Raw genomic sequence first — 17500 nt, forward strand, 5'->3', positions numbered from 1 at the left:
AACAACACGCTAACAACATTCATTTGAAATATGCAATCGATTGCTATAATGTGGGCAAATCATCCTAGTATAGTAATGTACCTATAATGTAAAGAATAAAGAATAAAAAAACTGTAATATACAGAACAGGTGCACAAAATAAATACAGCTGGATTTTTTTAAAATGGTATAAACATTAACGCGGGGCTAGGGCTTTTAAGATGTAGGGTAAGTGCAACTGTGGTGTATAAATAAGCTAATCGGGCAGCTGTACGCTATGCTAGAACATACGCTAACTAAAAAAAACATTAAGAACGAGATACGCTTGATTTCACAACTTTGGCTATATACTAGTATATGAAACGTGTTTCATCAAAAATCAAAATGTGATTTTTTACGAATTGTAGGCCTGTCGCGATAGTCAATAAATCGATTAATCGCACGATAAAAATAAGCTCGATAATTTTTACGGCTGTGATAATTTCCATTTGCATGCTGGTTAGTTATCCTCGTCTCTCTCTCTGACTGCGCGCACCTGAGGTGTGTATACTCGACGCGCAGACTGAGGCGTAAGGAGACGTCATGCTCGGCCGGATTCGTCTGGAACATGTGCTTCTTCAGTTGCGAACCCGCACGCAAAGTTACAAAATTTGACGTGTAAACCGCCAAGCGAAACGGGGTCTCGAGCACTCCGCGTTGATGCCATTTTGCCGCACGCAACCTCGCGCTTGTGCGGACGCATCGAGAATAAACGAGGCTTAAAGGGATAATCCACCACTTTTTCATATTAAACTGTTATTCCCTTAACTAAGCCGAGTTGACACACACCTCTCTCGTCTCAGTGTGTGCTCTTAATCTCTCTGACGCGCGGTGACGATCTGATAGCATTAGCTTAGCCCACTAAGCCCAGTTCATTCACTATGGTACCAAACAGAGATCAAGTTAGAAGCGACCAAACACCTCCACGTGTTCCCTATTTAAATACAGCTACACCAATAGCCGAACGATCAAGTATGGTGACAAAAAATAAAACATAGAGCTTTTCTAAGCGGATTAAAAAGGAGAACTATAATGTGTGGCGGAATAGCACTTCTGAGAGTACTTCGACTCGGCGCAGTAAAAAGTCCCGGCTGAGAAAGCTTCCCTCAAATCTCCCCCTATTGACGGATATGTGAGGAGGATTTTTCAGAAGTTCAGAAGATTTTATTTATAATGCATGCTAGCGGCATTACACACACACACACACACACACCTGAGCGCACTTGAGGAATGAGACTCCGAACGCTGACGTCTTCGCAGCGCTCTGAAAGTAAACAAACAAAATAACAGGAAGACAAACACATTAAAAGAACTGACTCACAGAAGTCGTCAGTTTGTAAATCAGAGACGCGCTGATTTATGACACTTTAACAGAACATCATCTGTTTTAGAGTGGTATATGGATGATTGACAGGTGTCATTTTACCCGATGTGACGTATTTCTCGCGGTTCTCTGACCCGCCCACTGATCAAAAGGGGCGTGGCTCGAGATGACGTCATCAGCGATACTTCGCCTCATCTCTGAAAGACAATAAAAACAACGTCTGTTTCTAAAATCAACTAACAAATGCTTCATTTGAGATAGTTTTTTTAAACACACACAATATAAATGAAATATAAACCTTTTTTGCGCTGAAACTTCTCCAAATGGCTCATCTTCTCGTGTGCGCGCGCATCTTCAGCTCGCGCGATAAACAGCGTCGCGCTCATGATCACAAACCATCCGTCCATCTCTAAAGGCTCGCGTTTAATCGCAAACCGACACATCAGACAAGAGCCGCTTCAATAACCTCAATAAATAAACTCACTAATACGGTTTCACATCATCACCCAATGTCCTGCTAATTTAACACGGCAAATAACCGAGTGTGTGTGTGTGTGTGTGTAAACATCTCATTGCTGGATAAGATGGAAAGCGCAGTTTGTCCATTTCCGTTCTTTTCCCAAACTTTGGAAGCTGCGGGAAGCCCCGCCCCCTCGCGTCTCTGATTGGCTTAATGAACAACATTCCTCAGGCAATGGAGCGCTCCGATTGGCCAGACGCTCTGCCATTCAAAAGTAACAGCAGCACAGTTGTGAAAGTTGTGTCCGTCCGACTCCTTCGTCCCGTTAACGGAGTGTTTGAAATGCGCTTTAACGCCTCATCGGAGTCGTGCTCGCCGCTCGTGCAGCTGGAGCTGTCGGAGCCCCGGGACGGCGCGTGGGCTCCGCTAACGGGCGCCGCGGTCTCCGGTGTGGGTCTCGCGCTCATCGCCGCCGCGCTCATCTACGCGTGTCACCGGAAACGGCGGCGCATCTCCACGGCTCCGGTGAGGCCGTTACGGGCTAATGTTGATCACGGTGAAGGACGGAAGAGAAAAAACATGCTTTTTAAATCATTATTATGACGTAAAGGCGAAGTTAGGATGGACTGAGTCAAAACATATGATTTAAAAAGCCCAAATTATTACACAGAAAGTCGAAATTATGATTTAAAAAGCCCAAATTATTATATAAAAGTCAATTATTCACAGAAAGCCGAAATTATGATTTTAAAAGCCCAAATTATTATACAAAAGTCAATTATTACACAGAATGTCGAAATTATGATTTATAAAGCCCAAATTATTACACAGAAAGTCGAAATTATGATTTAAAAAACCAAAATGATTATATTAAAAGTCAATTATTACACAGAAAGTCGAAATTATGATTTAAAAAGCCAAAATTATTACACAGAAAGTCGAAATTATGATTTAAAAAGCCCAAATTATTATATAAAAGTCAATTATTACACAGAAAGTAGAAATTATGATTTAAAAAGCCCAAATTATTATACAAAAGTCAATTATTACACAGAATGTCGAAATTATGATTTATAAAGCCAAAATTATTACACAGAAAGTCAAAATTATGATTTAAAAAAAACAAATTATTATATAAAAGTCAATTATTCACAGAAAGCCGAAATTATGATTTTAAAAGCCCAAATTATTATACAAAAGTCAATTATTACACAGAATGTCGAAATTATGATTTATAAAGCCCAAATTATTACACAGAAAGTCGAAATTATGATTTAAAAAACCAAAATGATTATATTAAAAGTCAATTATTACACAGAATGTCGAAATTATGATTTATAAAGCCCAAATTATTACACAGAAAGTCGAAATTATGATTTAAAAAACCAAAATGATTATATTAAAAGTCAATTATTACACAGAAAGTCGAAATTATGATTTAAAAAGCCAAAATTATTACACAGAAAGTCGAAATTATGATTTAAAAAGCCAAAATTATTACACAGAAAGTCGAAATTATGATTTAAAAAGCCCAAATTATTATATAAAAGTCAATTATTACACAGAAAGTAGAAATTATGATTTAAAAAACCAAAATGATTATATTAAAAGTCAATTATTACACAGAAAGTCGAAATTATTATTTAAAAAGCCCAAATTATTATATAAAAGTCAATTATTACACAGAAAGTCGAAATTATGATTTAAAAAGCCAAAATTATTACACAGAAAGTCGAAATTATGATTTAAAAAGCCCAAATTATTACACAGAAAGTCGAAATTATGATTTAAAAAGCCCAAATTATTACACAGAAAGTCGAAATTATGATTTAAAAAACCAAAATGATTATATTAAAAGTCAATTATTACACAGAAAGTCGAAATTATGATTTAAAAAGCCAAAATTATTACACAGAAAGTCGAAATTATGATTTTAAAAAGCCAAAATGATTATATAAAAAGTCAATTATACACACACACACACACACACACACACACACGTCAGAGACATATTTTACATCTTGTACAAATGGGCATAATAGGAACCCTTCAATAATCCGTTTCCCTGTGGAGAAGATAAATGTTTTTACTCATTTGCACTGCTCAGGAATTGCTGCTGTTGATTGTAAGTTTAGGCGCTTGATATGGTGATGAATGTAAGACTATACTGACAGACTATCTCCAAAGTATGAGTGTATGAACACACAGGTTCACACGATAAGCCTTGAGTAGTGGAGCCTTGAGCACGTGTGGCATGTCATTGTTCTTTTACATACTAGTTGTAAAAAGCACTAGTTTTGTTTTTGTGTTTTTGATGCCTTTTTTACTCATCATGTCATTATACTGTATTTTTTTTAACCTGTGGGTATTAATAAAGTAACCTAACCTGAAGGGAGCATACAGTGATGCTGTTGTGTTGTGTGTTAGTGTGGATGTGTGCGGAGGCGTCTGGAGGAGGAGGAAGAGGAGGAGGAGGAAGATGAGGAAGAGGAGAGCGATAGCCAGAGCCACAGAGCTGATGAACGAGTGTGCATCACACAGGTCTCTATCAAATACACTCTTCACACAAACACATTTAATTTAACATTCAAATTACAGGCGGGTAAAAAGGACTTCAGGAAGATGGCAGCATCAGTACTTTATTCTCACACAGAGATTGGCGGATCTATTAGTGGCATTAGTTTTATGCCTGAAGTTTGCATTCCCGTAACTGTAGGAGGAGGTATCGTAATATCCCTGAAGATGGTAGTTATGGTTCAGTCCCAGAGATATGGAGATCTCAGTGCGGCTTTACGAGTAAACTGGTAAATCACACGTAAGCCGTGCTTATTGCATTTAAAGCTGAATGTCTGGAATCTAGTATCTTGTTTAGTACCTTATAAACATGACTTATCTAGTATAGTATCTTGTTTAGACCTTATAAACATGACTTATCTTATCTAGTATAGTGTCTTGTTTAGACCTTATAAACATGACTTATCTTATCTAGTATAGTATCTTGTTTAGACCTTATAAACATGACTTATCTTATCTAGTATAGTATCTTGTTTAGTACCTTATAAACATGACTTATCTTATCTAGTATAGTATCTTGTTTAGACCTTATAAACATGACTTATCTTATCTAGTATAGTATCTTGTTTAGTACCTTATAAACATGACTTATCTAGTATAGTATCTTGTTTAGACCTTATAAACATGACTTATCTTATCTAGTATAGTGTCTTGTTTAGACCTTATAAACATGACTTATCTTATCTAGTATAGTATCTTGTTTAGACCTTATAAACATGACTTATCTTATCTAGTATAGTATCTTGTTTAGACCTTATAAACATGACTTATCTTATCTAGTATAGTATCTTGTTTAGACCTTATAAACATGACTTATCTTATCTAGTATAGTATCTTGTTTAGACCTTATAAACATGACTTATCTTATCTAGTATAGTATCTTGTTTAGACCTTATAAACATGACTTATCTTATCTAGTATAGTATCTTGTTTAGACCTTATAAACATGACTTATCTTATCTAGTATAGTATCTTGTTTAGTACCTTATAAACATGACTTATCTTATCTAGTATAGTATCTTGTTTAGACCTTATAAACATGACTTATCTTATCTAGTATAGTATCTTGTTTAGTACCTTATAAACATGACTTATCTTATCTAGTATAGTATCTTGTTTAGACCTTATAAACATGACTTATCTTATCTAGTATAGTATCTTGTTTAGACCTTATAAACATGACTTATCTTATCTAGTATAGTATCTTGTTTAGACCTTATAAACATGACTTATCTTATCTAGTATAGTATCTTGTTTAGACCTTATAAACATGACTTATCTTATCTAGTATAGTATCTTGTTTAGACCTTATAAACATGACTTATCTTATCTAGTATAGTATCTTGTTTAGACCTTATAAACATGACTTATCTTATCTAGTATAGTATCTTGTTTAGTACCTTATAAACATGACTTATCTTATCTAGTATAGTATCTTGTTTAGTACCTTATAAACATGACTTATCTTATCTAGTATAGTATCTTGTTTAGTACCTTATAAACATGACTTATCTAGTATAGTATCTTGTTTAGTACCTTATAAACATGACTTATCTAGTATAGTATCTTGTTTAGTACCTTATAAACATGACTTATCTTATCTAGTATAGTATCTTGTTTAGTACCTTATAAACATGACTTATCTTATCTAGTATAGTATCTTGTTTAGACCTTATAAACATGACTTATCTTATCTAGTATAGTATCTTGTTTAGTACCTTATAAACATGACTTATCTTATCTAGTATAGTATCTTGTTTAGTACCTTATAAACATGACTTATCTTATCTAGTATAGTATCTTGTTTAGTACCTTATAAACATGACTTATCTTATCTAGTATAGTATCTTGTTTAGACCTTATAAACATGACTTATCTTATCTAGTATAGTATCTTGTTTAGTACCTTATAAACATGACTTATCTAGTATAGTATCTTGTTTAGTACCTTATAAACATGACTTATCTTATCTAGTATAGTATCTTGTTTAGTACCTTATAAACATGACTTATCTAGTATAGTATCTTGTTTAGACCTTATAAACATGACTTATCTAGTATAGTATCTTGTTTAGACCTTATAAACATGACTTATCTTATCTAGTATAGTATCTTGTTTAGACCTTATAAACATGACTTATCTTATCTAGTATAGTATCTTGTTTAGACCTTATAAACATGACTTATCTTATCTAGTATAGTATCTTGTTTAGACCTTATAAACATGACTTATCTTATCTAGTATAGTATCTTGTTTAGACCTTATAAACATGACTTATCTTATCTAGTATAGTATCTTGTTTAGTACCTTATAAACATGACTTATCTTATCTAGTATAGTATCTTGTTTAGACCTTATAAACATGACTTATCTTATCTAGTATAGTATCTTGTTTAGACCTTATAAACATGACTTATCTTATCTAGTATAGTATCTTGTTTAGACCTTATAAACATGACTTATCTTATCTAGTATAGTATCTTGTTTAGACCTTATAAACATGACTTATCTTATCTAGTATAGTATCTTGTTTAGACCTTATAAACATGACTTATCTTATCTAGTATAGTATCTTGTTTAGACCTTATAAACATGACTTATCTTATCTAGTATAGTATCTTGTTTAGTACCTTATAAACATGACTTATCTTATCTAGTATAGTATCTTGTTTAGACCTTATAAACATGACTTATCTTATCTAGTATAGTATCTTGTTTAGTACCTTATAAACATGACTTATCTAGTATAGTATCTTGTTTAGTACCTTATAAACATGACTTATCTTATCTAGTATAGTATCTTGTTTAGTACCTTATAAACATGACTTATCTAGTATAGTATCTTGTTTAGACCTTATAAACATGACTTATCTAGTATAGTATCTTGTTTAGACCTTATAAACATGACTTATCTTATCTAGTATAGTATCTTGTTTAGACCTTATAAACATGACTTATCTTATCTAGTATAGTATCTTGTTTAGACCTTATAAACATGACTTATCTTATCTAGTATAGTATCTTGTTTAGACCTTATAAACATGACTTATCTTATCTAGTATAGTATCTTGTTTAGTACCTTATAAACATGACTTATCTTATCTAGTATAGTATCTTGTTTAGTACCTTATAAACATGACTTATCTTATCTAGTATAGTATCTTGTTTAGACCTTATAAACATGACTTATCTTATCTAGTATAGTATCTTGTTTAGTACCTTATAAACATGACTTATCTTATCTAGTATAGTATCTTGTTTAGTACCTTATAAACATGACTTATCTTATCTAGTATAGTATCTTGTTTAGTACCTTATAAACATGACTTATCTTATCTAGTATAGTATCTTGTTTAGTACCTTATAAACATGACTTATCTTATCTAGTATAGTATCTTGTTTAGTACCTTATAAACATGACTTATCTTATCTAGTATAGTATCTTGTTTAGTACCTTATAAACATGACTTATCTTATCTAGTATAGTATCTTGTTTAGTACCTTATAAACATGACTTATCTTATCTAGTATAGTATCTTGTTTAGACCTTATAAACATGACTTATCTTATCTAGTATAGTATCTTGTTTAGTACCTTATAAACATGACTTATCTTATCTAGTATAGTATCTTGTTTAGTACCTTATAAACATGACTTATCTTATCTAGTATAGTATCTTGTTTAGACCTTATAAACATGACTTATCTTATCTAGTATAGTATCTTGTTTCCCTCGATCAACAGAATTACATAAAACACAACTCACTTCTGAAGTTTACATGTCGGTAACTCTTGTCCGGGTCAAGGGGATTTTTTGGAGGGGAAAGTGAAGGAGAATTTTACTCGTCCGACAGGATAAGTATCCTGATTAAATTGTCAATACAAATAACTATAGCGCATCACCAAAATGCAAGATTGATTCATTAGTGTAAGTGGCGATAGTGGACAATAGTGTAATATATAATGACCTGAAGGTGGCGCTGTTGACGCTCCGCAGCCTCTGGAGGAGAAATCACAACACGAGACACTGAGCTAAACACTCAACATGTGAATATATTTATAACATGATACAGTTAAACATCCTCACATGACCAAGAGTGAGTTTTCCTGAACACCATCAGGGCTGAAAATGACACTGATTTCATACGACAGCTCCATAAACTATTAATTAACATTAATCACTGACATTTTAGATGAAATATTGATTGTTTTTGTTCTTGCTCAGCAGCGAAAATAGATCCAAACAGCAGAACCGTAACGCGTCACAGCAACAGTTACTGAACGATTCAGTGTTTGAATGGATCTGTTGAATGAATCATCCATTTGAACGAATCGTTTGGATGAATCGACTCAGTGATTCACTCATTAAGACTCACCTGCTGCCACTACTAGTAGTTTAGTTTCATGTTTAAACATACTCTCCAAAATTTTCTAGTTTGGATATTCAAAACATATTTAAACAATCTCATAACATTATTTAATGCAGTTGTATTTTTTCAGTGTAAATTATTTAATTTGATTGATAACAGCCCTATATGTCAATACGGTAATGCAGTTATAATGCTGTGTATTTGAACTCTTGGTGGCTTCAGAAGTTGTTAAAATGAACAAAATCCCTTCTCCCAAATATCCCTAAAACTGATTCAGAAATAGATTCTTATGAATACACTTTTGAGAGCCAGCTAATGTGCCTCAACTTGACCATTGATGTGTATTGGCACTTATTTAGGTGTGTTTTATGCAATTGTGTTGCTCGAGGGAAACCACAGACACGAGAGATGAGATACATTTCTAGTTTCTACAGTATTTGTTCTTCCGACATTCCCCTTTAAATGGAATGAGTATCAGCTGTGTTTAAAATGAACCACATTTGGTTTTTGACCATTACAATTTGGTAAAATTCAACAATTTGCCCTTGGAGCCGCATTGAGATCTCCATATCTCTGGAACTGAACCATATTGGGCCTTTAAAATGAAGAAACCAAAAGAAATGTTTGTAAAGAATCAGAATCCAGAACGATATCAATTAATTATGAATTATTAAATACTATCTTTAAAGGTACTTGAGTGACAGGAATGCAAACTTGGGGAAAACAGCACGAGAAGAGCTTATCCCCCATGTTTGAGCGCTCAGCGTTGGCATATAATGACACACAGATTGATAAAGTCAACAGATTTCACTAATAGATCTGCCAATCTCTGTGTGAGAATAAAATAATGAAGCTGCCGTCTTTCTAAAGTCATCTTCACACCGCTGTAATCCGGCTCCAGATCTCAGGGGGAAACTCTCATTCTGAGCCTCCTCTACAGAACTGATTACTCAGTCAATACACACCTGAGACATTTCATACGTTCACTTTCATCACATTATCTTTGGCTTTCCTCAGGAAACAAATATGAACTAAATCAAAAATCTGAGCTGGGGACGTTTCTGAAATTTGGTTGATTTGACATGGAAAGACACACACTCTTCTAGTGTAGTTTAGGGTTGGATGATCTGTGTGTGTGTGTGTGTGTGTGTGTGTGTGTGTGTGTGTGTCCACAGCAGCCGCAGTGGACGGTCAACAGTGATGTGGCTGCGTTTGCGCTGAAGGCGAGGGTGGTTTACCCCATCAACCAGAGATACAGGGTGAGCTCGAGTCTGGACCTGCTCTTGATCTGTGTGTGTGTGTGTGTGTGTGTGTGTGTGTGTGTGTGTGTGTGTGTGTGTGTGTGTGTGTGTGTGTGTGTGTGTGTGTGTGTGTGATGGGTAGGTTTAGGGGCAAAGTAGGGTGATAAAATATACAGTTTATACAGTGTAAAAGCAATTACGCCTAAAGAAAGTCCCCTCAATTCACAAAAACCTAACGTGTGTGTGTGTGTTCCTTGTTTGGCAATACTTGTGAGGACACAAATGTCCCTAATGTATAGTAAAATATGAAAATGACTCACTAGTTTGATATTGGACTGGTCCTCACTAGTTAAAAAGGCTTATAAGTTTTTATTTAAATCTATTGTTCTGCACATGTTTCTGTGATGGCTAGATTTATGCTGTGTGTGTGTGTGTGTGTGTGTGTGTGAGCCTGTTTATGTGGTTTATGAGGACACAAATTTGTATAACTACATGGGTATTACACTGGTATTACACTATAAATGTGGTTTATGAGGACATATCAAATGTCCTCATAATTCAAATGGCCTTAAAAACATACTAAATGATGTTTATTTGAGAAAGTAAAAATGCAGAATGTTTCCTGTGATGGGTAGGTTTAGGGGCAGTGTGTGTGTGTGTGTGTGTGTGTGTGTGTGTGATGGGTAGGTTTAGGGGCAGTGTAAGGGGATAGAAAATACGGTTTGTACAGTATAAAAACCATTACGCCTATGGAGAGTCCCTGTAAACCACATAGACCAACATGTGTGTGTGTGTCAGCCGCTGGCAGATGGCGCCTCAAACCCATCCCTGCACGAGCCGCCCAAGCACCAGGCCCCGCCCACACAGGACTCCGCCTCCTCGCTTGGTGACGATTGGCCGAGCCAAGAGAGGGATGATGATGATGAAAGCAGCCAGTTCGTCTCCTGCGGCCCATCGTCTAAAACACACGGCAGTCACGTGTTCAGGAGAGTTCAGGATTACCCACAAACCCCCAGTCACTCACGGTCAGTGACACACACAACCTGATGCGAGTCGGTCCAGCTGAGCGGTCACATGATCTCCTGTGTGTGTGTGTGTGTGTGTGTGTGTGTGTGTGTGTGTGTGTGTGTGTGTGTGTGTGTGTGTGTGTGTGTGCAGGATGAGTCTGCTGTGCCTGACTCTAGAGGAACTGCAGCGCCACACATCACGCCTGCAGCAGGAGAAGCAAAAGGTGCGATACATACATGATCATGACTCTACTATATGTAATATTAACAATTATATATAGACACACTCCCCTAAAGGATTATTAGGAGCACACACTAATACTGTGTTTGACCCTTTCGCCTCCAGAACTGCCTTAATTCTCCGTGGCATTGATCAACAAGCTGCTGAAAGCATTCTTTAGAAATGTCGGCCCATATTGATAGGAGAGCATCTTGCAGTTGATAGAGATTTGTGGGATGCACATCCAGGGCACGAAGCTCCCGTTCCACCACATCCCAAAGATGCTCTATTGGGTTGAGATCTGGGGACTGTGGCGGCCATTTTAGTTCAGTCAACTCATTGTCATGTTCAAGAAACCAATTTGAAATGATTGGAGCTTTGTGACATGGTGCATTATCCTGCTGGAAGTAGCCATCAGAGGATGGGCACATGGTGGTCATAAAGGGATGGACATGGTCAGAAACAATGCTCAGGTAGGCCGTGGCATTTAAACGATGCCCAATTGGCACTAAGGGGCCTAAAGTGTGCCAAGAAAACATCCCCCACACCATTACACCACCACCACCAGCCTGCACAGTGGGAACAAGGCATGATGGATCCATGTTCTCATTCTGTTTACGCCAAATTCTGACTCTACCATCTGAATGTCTCAGCAGAAATCGAGACTCATCAGACCAGGCAACATTTCTCCAGTCTTCAACTGTCCACTATCGGTGAGCTCGTGCAGATTGTCGCCTCTTTTTCCTATTTGTAGTGGAGATGAGTGGTCCCCGGTGGGGTCTTCTGCTGTTGTAGCCCATCCGCCTCAAGGTTGTGTGTGTTGTGGCTTCACAAATGCTTTGCTGCATACCTCGGTTGTAACGAGTGGTTATTTCAGTCAAAGTTGCTCTTCTATCAGCTTGAATCAGTCGGCCCATTCTCCTCTGACCTCGAGCATCAACAAGGCATTTTCTCCCACAGGACTGCTGCAGACTGGATGCTCTTCCCTTTTCACACCATTCTTTGTAAACCCTAGAAATGGTTGTGTGTGTAAATCCCAGTAACTGAGCAGATTGTGAAATACTCAGACCGGCCCGTCTGGCACCAACAACCATGCCACGCTCAAAACGGCTTAAATCCCCTTTCTTTCCCATTCTGACATTCAGTCTGGAGTTCAGGGGATTGGCTTGACCAGGACCACACCCCTAAATGCACTGAAGAACTGCCATGGGATTGGCTGATTAGATAACTGCATTAATGAGAAATTGAACAGGTGTTCCTAATAATCCTTTAGGGGAGTGTGTACTGTATATACACTGCTGTTCAAAAGTTTTTGATCAGTAAGATTTTTAATGTTTTTAGAAGTCTCTTCTGCTCACCAAGGCTGGTTTTATTTCATTAAAAATACAAAAATAACAGTAAAAACTGTGAAAAATGAATCCTATAAATTATACTGTATGTTGGTTTTGTCTGGATTGTTTATGCATAAGATTATTTAAGATCATTTGATTATTACACTAAGTTAATCTGCATTCTATAACTAATTCTTTAATATAACATTATAATAATCTTTGTTGATCTGCCGCAGATGTTCCTGCAGATTCTGCGTGTGTTGCTGGACGAGACGGAACACGCTGACATCATCCAGGTGAGACACACGCGTGTACAGAGCGGCCCGTGTTCAGTGCCCCGTTTCACACTGACCCTGCTGCCTCTGTGCAGGAGGCGGAGCTACGGACGAGAGGCGTGTCTGTGGACGAGGGGGCGGAGTCAGACGCGGCCACATGTTCTGTGCAGGAGGCGGAGCTGCGGACGAGAGGCGTGTCTGTGGACGAGGGGGCGGAGACAGACATGGTCACGTGTTCTGTGCAGGAGGCGGAACTGCAGAAGAGAGGCGTGTCTGTGGACAAGGGGGCGGAGTCAGGTGCAGGCACGTGTTCTGTGCAGGAGGCGGAGCTATGGACGAGAGGTGTGTCTCTGGATGAGGGGGCGGAGTCAGATGCGGTCAAATGTTCTGTGCAGAAGGCGGAGCTGCGGATGAGAGGCGTGTCTGTGGACAAGGGGGCGGACTCAGGCGCAGTTACATGTTCTGTGCAGGAGGCGGAGCTGCAGACAAGAGGTGTGTCTGTGGACAAGGGGGCGGAGTCAGGCACGGTTACATGTTCTGTGGAGGAGCCGGGGCTGTGGACGAGAGGCGTGTCTGTGGACGAGGGGGCGGAGTCAGGCGCGGTCACATGTTCTGTGGAGGAGGTGGAGAAGGCGGGACGGGAGCAGCTGGAATGCTCACTGCAGACGGTAACCATCTCAAACGGCAGTTATTTAAAGCTATTAAAAAGCAATTATTAAAAAAATATTGTCTGTGGGCGTGTGTGTGTGTGTGTGTGTTCAGGCTGTGAGTTTTGCAAAGCAGTTGCACCAGCTCGGGCAGAAGCTTCAGCGCAGGCTTTCCAGTGATGTCTCAGAGGAAGTGATGCGTAGCATTATGGGATGCCTACGACCAATGGAGGACATTCTGGCTGAGGTTCAGGCATCTGTTCTGCAGGTGATGATCACACTACAGTTGTCACATTCATCACTGATGCTGATGTTTGGCCGACTGATGCTGATGTTTGGCTGACTGATGCTGATGTTTGGCCGACTGATGCTGATGTTTGGCAGACTGATGCTGATGTTTGGCCGACTGATGCTGATGTTTGGCTGACTGATGCTGATGTTTGGCAGACTGATGCTGATGTTTGGTAGACTAATGCTGATGTTTGGCAGACTGATGCTGATGTTTGGCAGACTGATGCTGATGTTTGGCAGACTGATGCTGATGTTTGGCAGACTGATGCTGATGTTTGGCAGACTAATGCTGATGTTTGGTAGACTGATGCTGATGTTTGGCAGACTGATGCTGATGTTTGGCAGACTGATGCTGATGTTTGGTAGACTAATGCTGATGTTTGGCAGACTAATGCTGATGTTTGGCAGACTGATGCTGATGTTTGGCAGACCGATGCTGATGTTTGGCAGACTGATGCTGATGTTTGGTAGACTAATGCTGATGTTTGGCAGACCGATGCTGATGTTTGGCAGACTGATGCTGATGTTTGGCCGACTGATGCTGATGTTTGGCCGACTGGTGCTGATGTTTGGCAGACTGATGCTGATGTTTGGTAGACTAATGCTGATGTTTGGCCGACTGATGCTGATGTTTGGCCGACTGATGCTGATGTTTGGCAGACTAATGCTGATGTTTGGCAGACTGATGCTGATGTTTGGCAGACTGATGCTGATGTTTGGCAGATGCTGATGCTGATGTTTGGCAGACTAATGCTGATGTTTGGCTGACTGATGCTGATGTTTGGCCGACTGATGCTGATGTTTGGTAGACTGATGCTGATGTTTGGCAGATGCTGATGCTGATGTTTGGCAGACTAATGCTGATGTTTGGCAGACTAATGCTGATGTTTGGCAGACTGATGCTGATGTTTGGCCGACTGATGCTGATGCTTGGCAGACTGATGCTGATGTTTGGCAGACTGATGCTGATGTTTGGCAGACTGATGCTGATGTTTGGCAGATGCTGATGCTGATGTTTGGCAGACTGATGCTGATGTTTGGCAGACTGATGCTGATGTTTGGCAGACTGATGCTGATGCTTGGCAGACTGATGCTGATGTTTGGCAGACTAATGCTGATGTTTGGCTGACTGATGCTGATGTTTGGTAGACTGATGCTGATGTTTGGCAGATGCTGATGCTGATGTTTGGCAGACTAATGCTGATGTTTGGCTGACTGATGCTGATGTTTGGCCGACTGATGCTGATGTTTGGCAGACTGATGCTGATGTTTGGCAGACTAATGCTGATGTTTGGCAGACTATTGCTGATGTTTGGCAGACTGATGCTGATGTTTGGCCGACTGATGCTGATGTTTGGTAGACTGATGCTGATGTTTGGCAGATGCTGATGCTGATGTTTGGCAGACTAATGCTGATGTTTGGCTGACTGATGCTGATGTTTGGCCGACTGATGCTGATGTTTGGCAGACTGATGCTGATGTTTGGCAGACTAATGCTGATGTTTGGCAGACTATTGCTGATGTTTGGCAGATGCTGATGCTGATGTTTGGCAGACTAATGCTGATGTTTGGCTGACTGATGCTGATGTTTGGCCGACTGATGCTGATGTTTGGTAGACTGATGCTGATGTTTGGCAGATGCTGATGCTGATGTTTGGCAGACTAATGCTGATGTTTGGCTGACTGATGCTGATGTTTGGCCGACTGATGCTGATGTTTGGCAGACTGATGCTGATGTTTGGCAGACTAATGCTGATGTTTGGCAGACTATTGCTGATGTTTGGCAGACTGATGCTGATGTTTGGCAGACTGATGCTGATGTTTGGCAGACTGATGCTGATGTTTGGCAGACTGATGCTGATGTTTGGCAGACTGATGCTGATGTTTGGCAGACTGATGCTGATGTTTGGCAGACTGATGCTGATGTTTGGCAGACTGATGCTGATGTTTGGCAGACTAATGCTGATGTTTGGCCGACTAATGCTGATGTTTGGCAGACTGATGCTGATGTTTGGCAGACCGATGCTGATGTTTGGCAGACCGATGCTGATGTTTGGCAGACTGATGCTGATGTTTGGTAGACTAATGCTGATGTTTGGCAGACCGATGCTGATGTTTGGCAGACTGATGCTGATGTTTGGCCGACTGATGCTGATGTTTGGCCGACTGGTGCTGATGTTTGGCAGACTGATGCTGATGTTTGGTAGACTAATGCTGATGTTTGGCCGACTGATGCTGATGTTTGGCAGACTAATGCTGATGTTTGGCAGACTGATGCTGATGTTTGGCAGACTGATGCTGATGTTTGGCAGATGCTGATGCTGATGTTTGGCAGATGCTGATGCTGATGTTTGGCAGACTGATGCTGATGTTTGGCAGACTGATGCTGATGTTTGGCAGACTGATGCTGATGTTTGGCAGACTAATGCTGATGTTTGGCCGACTAATGCTGATGTTTGGCAGACTGATGCTGATGTTTGGCAGACTGATGCTGATGTTTGGTAGACTAATGCTGATGTTTGGCAGATGCTGTTGGACAGGATTGAGAGCTGGCAGGAAGTGTCTGACTGTCTGAGAGAAAAGACTGCACTCCTGAAGCAGGAGGCGGAGCTTATGGTGAAATTGACGGGCCAATCAGTGGAGCAGCTGAGAGCTGATGGACAGCTGGAGACGCAGACTCTCAGTGAACTCCAGACGGCAGTTAATGCTTTATTGGAGCAGAGCGCGGACGGTACGACCCTTTAAAGTCCACAGTTTTCGTGTCTGTGCTCAGTGACGCTTACAGAAGGTTTATGATGTGATGAGAGTTTCAGAGCCTGTGTTCTTCGAGCTGTGAGGATGTTACGGCGCTCATACAGCATTAGTCTGATGTTCTCTTTAGTGATCAGGGCTGAGCCGCTCGAGCACGATCTGAAGGGCTGCCTGAGGAGGAGGAGGAGGATGATGATGAAGGCTCAGAGGTGCGAGTGGAGTCGCCTGTCAGACACACACACAGACAGCAGTCTCATGATGAAGGTGAGAAACACCTGCTGTAGAGAACATCTGTCTGTCTGTTTGTCTCTGTCTGTCTGTCTGTCTTTCTTAACTCTGCTTTTGACCCTGGGTTATCGTCTTCCTTAACTCCGCTTTTAACCCTGGGTTATTGTCTTTCTTAACCCCTGCATTTTTTTGTCTCACTGCCCGTCTGTCTGTCTGCGCAGACGTTTGCAGAGCTGCAGATGAGACACTGGGTTCAGAGGAGAGAGTGTGAGCTGCAGCAGGACTCAAGACTCACTGCTGCTCTGTGTGAGCGCTGGACGGTCAGTAATCATCTCACACACACACACACACACACACACACACACACACACACACACACACACACACACACACACACACACACACACACACACACACACACACACACACACACACTCACACAGATCCTCAGGGCTGCTCACTAACATGAATATTAGAGTTTCAGCTTTATTTCAGTTTTCATCCAAACCTGAAGCAAGTATTTTCAAACTTAGCAGAAGAACTCCCAGATGATAGAGTCAGAATTTGGCCTAAACAGAATGAGAACATGGATCCATCATGCCTTGTTCCCACTGTGCAGGCTGGTGGTGGTGGTGTAATGGTGTGGGGGATGTTTTCTTGGCACACTTTAGGCCCCTTAGTGCCAATTGGGCATCGTTTAAATGCCACGGCCTACCTGAGCATTGTTTCTGACCATGTCCATCCCTTTATGTCCACCATGTCCC

General features: G+C 39.8%; 2 protein-coding genes across 7 annotated transcripts in view; one reads left to right on the plus strand and one right to left on the minus strand.

Moving 5' to 3' along the window:
• Nucleotides 1–1785, minus strand: part of LOC137093315 (limbin) — a 54412-nt gene extending 52627 nt beyond the window's left edge. For both annotated transcript variants that reach the window (XM_067458162.1, XM_067458161.1), the window contains exons 1-3: nucleotides 1641–1785; nucleotides 1445–1539; nucleotides 1232–1282 (exon numbers count right to left, since the gene is read on the minus strand). In XM_067458162.1, coding sequence (XP_067314263.1) covers nucleotides 1232–1282; nucleotides 1445–1539; nucleotides 1641–1785 — 291 coding nt within the window. The remainder of the gene's footprint in view (nucleotides 1–1231; nucleotides 1283–1444; nucleotides 1540–1640) is intronic.
• A 230-nt stretch (nucleotides 1786–2015) lies between these two features.
• LOC137093316 (evC complex member EVC) overlaps nucleotides 2016–17500 on the plus strand; it is a 32736-nt gene continuing 17251 nt past the window's right edge. For 2 of the 5 annotated variants that reach the window (XM_067458163.1, XM_067458165.1), the window contains exons 1-11: nucleotides 2016–2327; nucleotides 4230–4343; nucleotides 9921–10004; nucleotides 10785–11011; nucleotides 11145–11217; nucleotides 12781–12840; nucleotides 12915–13487; nucleotides 13582–13734; nucleotides 16284–16488; nucleotides 16639–16772; nucleotides 16958–17056. In XM_067458163.1, the coding sequence (XP_067314264.1) occupies nucleotides 2016–2327; nucleotides 4230–4343; nucleotides 9921–10004; nucleotides 10785–11011; nucleotides 11145–11217; nucleotides 12781–12840; nucleotides 12915–13487; nucleotides 13582–13734; nucleotides 16284–16488; nucleotides 16639–16772; nucleotides 16958–17056 (2034 nt within the window). The remainder of the gene's footprint in view (nucleotides 2328–4229; nucleotides 4344–9920; nucleotides 10005–10784; nucleotides 11012–11144; nucleotides 11218–12780; nucleotides 12841–12914; nucleotides 13488–13581; nucleotides 13735–16283; nucleotides 16489–16638; nucleotides 16773–16957; nucleotides 17057–17500) is intronic. The other 3 variants (XM_067458164.1, XM_067458166.1, XM_067458167.1) reach the window with 3 other exon arrangements.

This window comes from Pseudorasbora parva, chromosome 11 (genome assembly GCF_024679245.1).
Source record: "Pseudorasbora parva isolate DD20220531a chromosome 11, ASM2467924v1, whole genome shotgun sequence".
NCBI lineage: Eukaryota > Metazoa > Chordata > Actinopteri > Cypriniformes > Gobionidae > Pseudorasbora > Pseudorasbora parva.